This window comes from Sturnira hondurensis, unplaced genomic scaffold (genome assembly GCF_014824575.4).
Source record: "Sturnira hondurensis isolate 20B ecotype Veracruz unplaced genomic scaffold, ASM1482457v3 Scaffold0002101, whole genome shotgun sequence".
Lineage (NCBI taxonomy): Eukaryota > Metazoa > Chordata > Mammalia > Chiroptera > Phyllostomidae > Sturnira > Sturnira hondurensis.
The window spans coordinates 107,305-117,084 of NW_028074732.1; the positions used below are offsets into that span (position 1 = coordinate 107,305).

General features: G+C 40.5%; 1 protein-coding gene across 1 annotated transcript; it reads right to left on the bottom strand.

The window, feature by feature from the left end:
* Positions 1-1,959: 1,959 nt before the first annotated feature.
* LOC118982801 (olfactory receptor 9Q2-like) lies at positions 1,960-2,892 on the bottom strand. Its single transcript, XM_037039974.1, has one exon. The coding sequence runs from the start codon at positions 2,890-2,892 to the stop codon at positions 1,960-1,962; it is 933 nt and encodes a 310-aa protein (XP_036895869.1).
* Positions 2,893-9,780: the final 6,888 nt, after the last annotated feature.

Below are 9,780 nucleotides of genomic sequence, written 5' to 3' on the forward strand. Positions count from 1 at the left end.
AGAGGTTGATGTTGTACTAGGGGAACATTTGCATGGCAGTTAGTATTTGCAAAATGGCCCCAAGATGCACTCTTTAAAGTTAGTTGTCCCACCCACCCATCAGTCTTCACTTTTTAAATGATTTGTGTGAAAACAAGAACAAAAGTTGGTGTGTGAACCCAAATCTCTTTGGCCACCAGTGTAGCTTTCTCCCTGTATCTTTTCCCAGATAAGCCCACCCAACACTTGTCTAAAATTTTTGTCATATGTTCTTAAAAAGAAAATTCCTAGAGTTCCAGAAACTGCCATTTATTTAATCTACACACATCATCTTCTGATATACAACTACACACACCCACATGCACACACTGACACGTGCTGTCACATTACACAGTACTAGCACACAGAGTTTATAAAGTCACTGTTGATGACTGCCTGATGCCTGCAAAGATTGAACTTGTACCAATACGACACAGGGAACAAGGTCAATAATATTGTAATGACTCTGTGTGATATCATATAGGTACCAGACTTATTGGGGTGATCACCTCATAAGGTGTATAAATGTCCAGTCACTATGTTGTATACCTGAAACTAATACAACAGTGTATGTTAACTGTAATTGAAAAATAAATAAATTTTTAAAGGTTTGAACTATTATCTTTTCTTCATCAGGTAAAAGAATAAGAGAAGCACAATAACAATGAATTCCAGATTGAGTGACTATCTAGAGAGGGCAGCGGGTCACAGCAGGAGACTGTGTGTATGGCTATTAAGTGCTCAGGCTCTGGCTGAGTGGAAGCCTCTCTCTCCCACTACCTTGCTCGCTGCCTTGGGAAAACTGCTCAATCTTTCTAAATGCAAGTGCCTCCTCTGCCTATGAAACAGGGACAATTGAACAGATCTCATAAGGTTATGGTGAGAATTAAATCAGACAATTACTGTAGCAAACATGACAATTCCTGCAAGGTGGTAATTGCTCAGAAAATGTTAGTTTATATAGTGCAATTATCATCATCATCATCATCATCATTGAAAAACCACAGAAACAATAAGGAAACAAAGAAAGAATAAATGATGAAATGTGAAAAATCCCTGGGATCAAAAGAATAGTTGCTTTTGTACAAACAAGCAAGCAAGATATAACCAAAGACACTAAAATAGAGAACAAGGGGACAGTGACCAGAGGGGAGAGGGGAGGGAATTTCAAGGGGAAAAGGGGAAGGGTTTACAGGAACTAGTATAAAGGACACATGGACAACAACTAAGGGGGGTAGAAAAGGGAGGGATTGGGGAGCATTTGGGGGGTGGGCTGGGATGGGAGTAAAAGACAGAAAACTGTATTTGAACAACAATTAAATAAAAAATTTTTTAAAAAAGAAAAAAGAGTAAAATAAAAAAAGACCAAAAAAAAAGAATAGTTGCTTTTGTAGATCACTTTCTGATCTTTCAATGTTTTTGCTCCACTCACCAAGTATTTGTTATGCCAAGCAATGTATTTGATTCAACAGATAGTAATGAATAAGAAAGATATGCCCCTACCCATTTATGAATTACATTCCCCAAAATATGGTACTACAAAGTAGGTAAACCCACTTGGCAGATAAGAAAACTGAGAACTGAAGAAGTTGGAACTTAAAGGTAAACACTGGAACCTGAGATTAATTCATTCATTCAACAAATATTGAAAGCCTTCATGTGCTAGCTTTGCTAGACACTAACATACAACAGTGACTCTCCACAGACAAAAATGCTTACTCACATGTAGTTTGCTTTCTAGTTGTGGGAATTAGACAATATCAAATACATAAAACATAGTACATCTGATGGTGACAAGTATTAAATGGAATAATAACCCAGAAATTGGAGGTCAGGAGTCCAAGTGCAATTTTTGTCTGAGGAAGTCTTCCCAAGGAGGTGATACTTGAGAAAAACAAAGGATGGAGAAACTAAGGAATGACACATTTGACAAGGGTCTATCTAGGGCTTTGATCTGCTCAGGGCTTTCCTAACAGCTGCCTTTACCTCCTTATTTCTCAGGCTGTAGATGAGGGGATTCAGCATTGGGGTCACCACTGTGTAGACCACAGACACCACTTGGTCCCCTCCAGAGGACTGGCTGGAGTTATCCCGCAGGTACATGAAGATGAGGGTGCCAAAGAACAGCGACACGGCAGTGAAGTGGGAGGCACAGGTGGAGAAGGTCTTGGCCCGACCCCCAGCTGAGGGGATCTGCATGATAGCCACAATGATGAACATGTAAGACACCGAGATCACCAATATACAAGCAGGCATGACAAAAATGGCAAACACAATAATGACCACCTCCTGAGTGAAGCTTTCCCCACAAGTGAGTTTCAACAGAGGAGGGAGGTCACAGAAAATAAAGTCAATCTCATTGTTGCCACAAAAGGTGATTGTGAAAGCTGTGACCGTTCTCACAAAGGCACTGGCAAAGCCAGCACCATAAGCCCCAGCTACTAAGCCCCAGCAGGCCTTCTGCGTCATGACGGTGATGTAAAGCAGGGGTTGGCACACGGCCACATAGCGGTCATAGGCCATGATTGCCAGGAGATAGCAATCAATGGATGCAAAGAAGGTGAAGAGGAAGAACTGAGCTGCACAGCGAGCCTGCGAGATGGCTATGCCGTGGTCCAGCAGCACAGCCAGCAACTGAGGCACGATGGTGGAGGAGTAGCACACGTCCACGAAGGAGAGGTGACCAAGGAACAAGTACATCGGGGTGTGGAGCCGACGATCTTTGTGGATCAGGATGACCATTCCCGCATTCCCCAGCAGAGTGACCAGATAGAAACTCAAAAATATCAGAAAGAGAGGCAGCCCCCACTCAGGATGTTCAGTGAATGCAGTAAGGAGGAACTCTGTCACAAGGGTGTGATTCCACCCAGCCATCCATTCAGCAGTGTGCTTGAGAGGGCTAAAACAAGAGCCAGGTGGGGGGGAAGTTCAAGTCATTTTCAAGTAATAAAGCTTTAAATTGAGTGTCCGACATGTAGGCACCTGACTTCAACAATCTGCAGTCTGATGCGGAAGTAGATAAATACAGAGCTCACTCTAATATAAGGTAAAAGGAGATGAATGTTTCTATTATACTAAGAATAGAGAGCTAGTGATTATCTGCCTTACAAGTCAGTCCTTGTATTTGCGTCTTTGTCCCCAATTAGCTGTTTGATCTTGTACAAGGCACTTAACCTCTCTGAACCTCAATTTCCTCCTCTGCCAAAAGGGAATCATAACATCTGCTCTGTTTTATGAGATAAGGTTAATGCATAGATTAAAACAGATGAGAAAATGCTCTGCAAAGCTAAAGGCACTCCACATGGATACGGTGGCTATTTAAAATTATAAATGAACATTTTAGGGAAGGAAAATTGATGTTCTAAAAACAAAGGAGCATGAGCAAATAATCCATTAGCAATCAGTAATGGGCTCTGTTTGGGGAATATTTCTATTTTCAGTCTGGCAACATAAATGTTTAACAACAGCTATTATCTTAATTAGAGCTGGCTGGCTAATCAAGGGTTTTTTGCTTTTTTGTTTTGTCTTGTTTTCTGAAAGTACTAGCACTAACCTTGGAATTGAAAGAGCAAACATTAGCTCATTTTAGCACCTAGCAAAGCTCCATGACCATTGTCTGGTTGTTCTCACAGTCTTAATAAAAGCAGTAGTTTGATGACACACAACGTCCAATTTGGAACACAGAGGAAGCTCTGGTGTTGTCCAAGTGTTTTGGAAGGAATCTGAGTTTATGGATCTCGGGGTCCTAAATAGAGTTCTAGAATGGGCTGTAAAGGACAGCTTTGATCATGTTTGCTTACCTGATACAATGGCAATCAGGTCAATACTGAGCTAACTCATTAGGGATAGCAAAGAAAAGAAATTCTGAAAGCCATGAGCTGGGCATCAACTGTCCTCACCTGAATTCTCCTTGCTAGTGCCTTCCTCCTTTGTTTAGCGTTTCCTCTGCTGGTAACCTGCTGATCTGGAGGATACCTGGTTACTAGTTCACCCACAGTAGATATGTGTGACTGGGCAAGTCATTTTTACTCTCTGGTCTTCAGTTGCTTTATCTAGTTGAGATGCAGTCACTCCTAGGACATCTATGTCCTATTCTCTCTTTATGGAATTTCTCTCTTTCCTTTCATCCTTACCAAAATAATACATCCCTGGCACTAAGGGTTCCCCAGATTTTGTCCAGACCCAGCCCAGGATAGTAGGGCTAGAGGACTAGTTTCTTTCACTGAGCTTCTGATCCAGCACTAGACCTTGCTAGTGGTGCTTTTGTAATAACTGCACCAACATTGTGCACTAATTGGTTCCTGAGGTGAGACTCCAAGGATAGGCAATTTATCTTCATGTGACTTCCTAACAAGGCATCCAATACCATTGAAAATTTCTCTTTCATTTCAAACTTCCAAAGTTCCACCCCATGTCCTGCCCTTGCTCAGCAAGGGATCTGATTTCTGTTCTGATTTTCTGCTCAGCAAGGAGGCTGATTTCTGTTCTTGCCTTATCCCTGCCTTATACTGTTAAAAAAATAATAATAATAATTTCTTTGAACATTTCATATATATCATTTGGAAATTTTGTCAAGGATTTTGCACAATGGCACCCTTCCTTCTGTGGTCTGATTTCAAAAGGAGGCTGTTTTTGGTTTGATTTGGTTTTTTAGCAAAACATTTGCTCCTCATCACCAGGACNCTTCCTAACAAGGCATCCAATACCATTGAAAATTTCTCTTTCAAACTTCCAAAGTTCCACCCCATGTCCTGCCCTTGCTCAGCAAGGGATCTGAGGAGGCTGATTTCTGTTCTTGCCTCATCCCTGCCTTATACTGTTAAAAAAATAATAATAATAATTTCTTTGAACATTTCATATATATCATTTGGAAATTTTGTCAAGGATTTTGCACAATGGCACCCTTCCTTCTGTGGTCTGATTTCAAAAGGAGGCTGTTTTTGGTTTGATTTGGTTTTTTAGCAAAACATTTGCTCCTCATCACCAGGACACACTGTGACTCTACAAGTTCACTTTAATAGTGCAAGCACAGGGATTGTGAGATGAAATGATCAAAAAGCAGGTGCGAGCAGGTCATGAACAGACTTCTACTAGGCAAACTGAGCAAATTGTTAATGGAAACCAACCTCTTCTCCAGAGTACTGGCTCTCAAGCTTCAGTGTGCATAAAAATCACCTAAAGAAAGTATTGTGAATACTATCATCTCACCCCCATAAATTCGGATGCAACGTGTCTTCCATGGAACAAGGCCTTAGATTAACAGTTACCCCAGGTGGTTCTGACACAGCTGATCTTCAAAAATTTTATCTAAAGACAATGCCTTGGGAAGCATTCTCAGGAACTCTAACCCTGAAGACCTTATGTGCATTGTTGTAAACTAAAATATTAAAGGTGTGTTCTTAAAGACCATGATTTCTTCAAAGTCCCATCAGCACTTTCCTCACAGGAGACCTAAGATAGCTAGGGTGAGTTCTCTTTTATAAATATAAAAAACTAAAAACAGAGAAGGCTGTGCAGCTACTTGCTGTTAAAACAATGACTTGAACTGGGTCAATGCTCTGTTGACTAATCCTGTTCAGAGGATGACACAAGACAAGAGGACTCAAGGGCAGTGGTTCTCAACTTTGGTGCAGATCAGAATGACCTGAGCTGGGGAGCTTTGAAAATCTCAAGGTTCAGCATGTACCCCTTCAAATAAATCAGAACATTTGAGTGTAGAAACCAGATATAAGTATTTTTTTAAATGCCAGGTAATTGCAATGTGCAGCAAAGTTTGAGAACCATGGCCAAAGGGCTTCTACCCTGCAAAGTCTTGTTTTTCCCAAGTGTCGTAGGTAGAGAATAGGTTTTTTGTTCTTATAAGTTTGGAAATCACTGCATACTATATCCCCACATGGAAAATCATGTTGCATGTCAACATTTTAAAGGATCTATAAAGTCCTATATTTAAGAAACCCTGCCAACTTTCCTTAACCCACCACTTACCAAAAATATTTGACCACAGTAGCTCTTTTTCATTGAAAGCAGGTTAACATGCTGCAGAACTAGAGCTCCTAAATAAGGATGCTGCTTAGGCAGTGCAGCTCCAAAAAAGCTCAGCAATTGACCAAACGCCAAACAGCAAAGAAGCAATCATTCCAAGCAAAGGCATCTCCTGATGACTCATCTCAGGATCTGGCTCTTTTTAGTCTCTGTCAGACTGGCTGCCGAAAGAGCAATCACTCCTACTGGGAAGGGAGCTGGGAGGGGGCCAGGGGAAGAGCAGCATCCTTCCAGATTGATCCCCATGGGGAGCTATAGAAGAGGAATCCATCTCTCTTTTTAAAAGACTTTTCCTTCTGTTGTTAAGTGGGTCCATGTCTGAGACTCTGCAGTTCTGCTTCATAAACAATCTTGACCCTGCCTCACCCCACCCCCAAGTGAAATAAGCTGCTGAGGCCATCAGAACCCTACCTTCAGGAAGCTATAGTAGAGTTTAAAACCATTTTCAAATAATTATTGAGATTGTCATAATGAGGCCAGACCCAGAAAAGAAGCAGAATGAACCTTATAAAGTATAGATCAAGACTTCACATATTGTGAGTGTTGAGACTTATAAAACTAAAGTAAAATAAATTTAAAGATTTTTGTCCTCAGAACTGTAGATCTGACCAACTTTGGTTTGGTGATTTAGAGATTCCGGGCATGGTGGGAGGTGAGCCAAAATGTGAAATTGAAATCTAATAAGGTAATAATAAAGAGCAAAAACTACCTAAGCTGCTTACTATATGTCATATCCCTTTCTAAGATGATAGATAGATAGATAGATAGATAGATAGATAGCTCATTTAATCCATGCAACAATCCTATGAGTTAGGTACCGTTACTATCACAATTTTAAGCAGACAAGAAAATTTAGTGTTGAAGTAATCACTAAACACTGTATAGTGTATCACAGAGAGTTGAAGTGGATCACCAGTAGTCCCACAGTAAGAGGCAGAGCTAGGGTTTGAACCCAAGCAATCTGAATTCAGAATGCACACTCTTCACTCCTATACTACATTGCAAACCCTCAGAAGGATATCTCTGAACTTCATGTTTGAGAATAGTTGAGAAGTTTTTCCTCTATATTTGTATTTTATTTCTAGCATTTTAGAAAGAAGAGGATAGGGCTTAGAGATGGGACCTAAGTTGAAGAGAGAGGATATTGTGGTAGAAAATTCTTGGGGTACTTGACCAGGCCCTTGCTCCTTCTAAGAAGTATTACAGCCATGCTGAAAGGATGGACTCAGCACCCCCTGTGGCCCCATATGGTCTCACCTTTCTCAGCAATTGTGATTGAATGAGGAGAAAAGTCAATGGGTTGATTGCCAGTATTAATGCTCTCCTCTTCCAAATAACTTAGAGGACTTCTGACCAAGATGGAGGCATAGGTAAATACACTTTGTCTCCTCACACAACCAAAAAGACAACAACAAATTTAAAAATAAAAAATAACCAAAACTACGAGAAAATCAAACTTTATGGAAGTCTGACAGCCAAGGAGTTAAAGAACAAATATTCATTCAGAGTGGTAGAGGGGGGCAGAAATGGGCAACCAGGATGGAACAGACTCACAGAAAGACTGTGGCTGGTAGAGTGGGTGGTCCTATATTTGCATGTGGGTAAACAGGGAGGAACAACTGGGGAGCAAGACAGACTGTGCAACCCAGGATTCCAGTGTTGGAAACTAAAGCCCCAAAACCTTTAGCTGTAAAAACCTGTGGGGGTTGAGGCAGCAGGAGAAACTCCCAGCCTCACAAGAGAGTTCATTGGAGAAACCCACAGGGTCCTAAAATGTACACAAACTAACCCATCCAGGAATCAGCACCAGAGGGGACCAATTTGCTTGTGAGTAGTGGGGGAAGTGACTGAAAGCAGGCTGAGAACTGAACAAGTGGCATTGTTTTCTCTCTGACTCCTCCTGTCCATACAGCACCACAATGCAGCAAAAAAATGTGTTGTCCCACCCTAGCAAATACCTAAGGCTCTGTTCCTTACAATGTAGCAGGTGCACTGAGACAAAGAAATATGGCTCAAATGAGAGAACAGATCAAAACTCCAAAAATAGAACTAAGTGATGAAGAGATAACCAACCTATCAGAGTTCAAAGTTTGGTTGCAGAGTTCAAAACACTGGTAATCGGGATGCTCACAGAAATGGCTGAGTATGGTCACAAAATACAGAAAAATGTGAAGGCTCTTCAAACTGAAATAAAGAAAAAGATACAGGGAACCAACTATGAAGGGAAGGAAACGGGGACTCAAATCAATGATTTGGAGCAGAAGGAAGAAATAAACATTTGACCAGAACAGAATGAGAAACAAGAATTCAAAAAAAAAAAATGAGGAGAGGCTTAGGAAACTTCGGGACAATTTTAAACATTCCAATATCTGAATCATAGGGGTGCCAGAAGGAGACAAGAAATTGAAAACAAATATTATTTGAACAAATAATAAAGGAGAACTTCCCCAATCTGGCAAAGGAAATAGACTTCTAGGAAGTCCTGGAAGCTAAGAGAGTCCCAAAGAAGTTGGGCCCAAAGGAGCACATCAAGGTACATCATAATTACATTACCCAAGATTAAAGATAAGGAGAGAATCTTAAAAGAAGAAAGAGAAAAGGAGACAGTTACCTACAAAGGAGTTCCATAAGACCATCAGCTGATTTCTCAAAAGAAACCTTGCAGGCAAGATGGGACTAGGAAGAAGTATTCAAAGGTATGAAAGACTAGTGACTACATTCAAGATTACTCTATCCAGTAAAGCTATCATTAAGAAAGGAAGAGTAGATAAAGTGCTTCCCAGATAAGGTCAAGTTAAAGGAGTTCATCATCATCAAGCCCATATTATATCAAATGTTAAAGGGACTTATCTAGGAAAAAGAAGATGATCAAAAATATGAACAGTAAAATGACAACAAACTCACAACTATCAACAAATGAACCAAAAAAAAGAAACAACTAGAACAGGAACAGAATCACATAAATGGAGATCAAACAGAGGGTTATCAGTAGGGAGGGGGAGGGGACAGAATGGGGGAAAAGGTACAGGGAATAAGAAATGTAAATGGTAGACAGGGGGAGGTTAAGAATAGTATAGGAAATGGAGAAGCCAAGGAACTTATATGTACGACCCATGGACATGAACTAAAGAGGGGAATGCTGATGGGAGGTGGGGTATGGGCTATTAGGGAATAAAGGGAAGAAAAAAATGGGACAACTGTTATAGCACAATCAGTAAAATATACTTAAAAACAAAACACTCTCCTCTTTCAAAATGCTGTTTTCTTGAACTACTTTATGTGGATATGTATTCCTTGTAACCAAAGAGTCATGACTTATAGTCTACAGATTTCTGTGTAAGAAAGATATATCCTCAACTGTCACCCTGGGATCCATTTCTGCTATATTCCCCAACCCATAATTGGGTAGATCTCATGCCAATTCAAGGCTAAACCTCATTTTAAAAAGTCCCTTGGAAGGACTTTTCCTGCTATAGCAGTTCATCATCAGTGAACTGCCCTTGTTCTGCATACTCTGGAAATCCAAATTTTTTCTAGGCTCCTATGAGAAGCTAGAACTAAAGGGAATATCAGAAGTCAAGTGACTCAGGCTTTTCAATGCTCAAGTGAACAGGCTGAGGTTCCCAAATATTGACAGAAAGACGGTTCCTGGTTAGATTATTTCGTTTGATTCCATGACTTTTTAAAGCCAAAAATTATTAACTGGCACTTTACTTAGAA

Coding starts and splice junctions, on each gene's coding strand:
- LOC118982801 (XM_037039974.1), bottom strand. CDS start 2,892: ATGGCTGGGTGGAATCACACCCTTGTGACAGAGTTCCTCCTTACTGCA.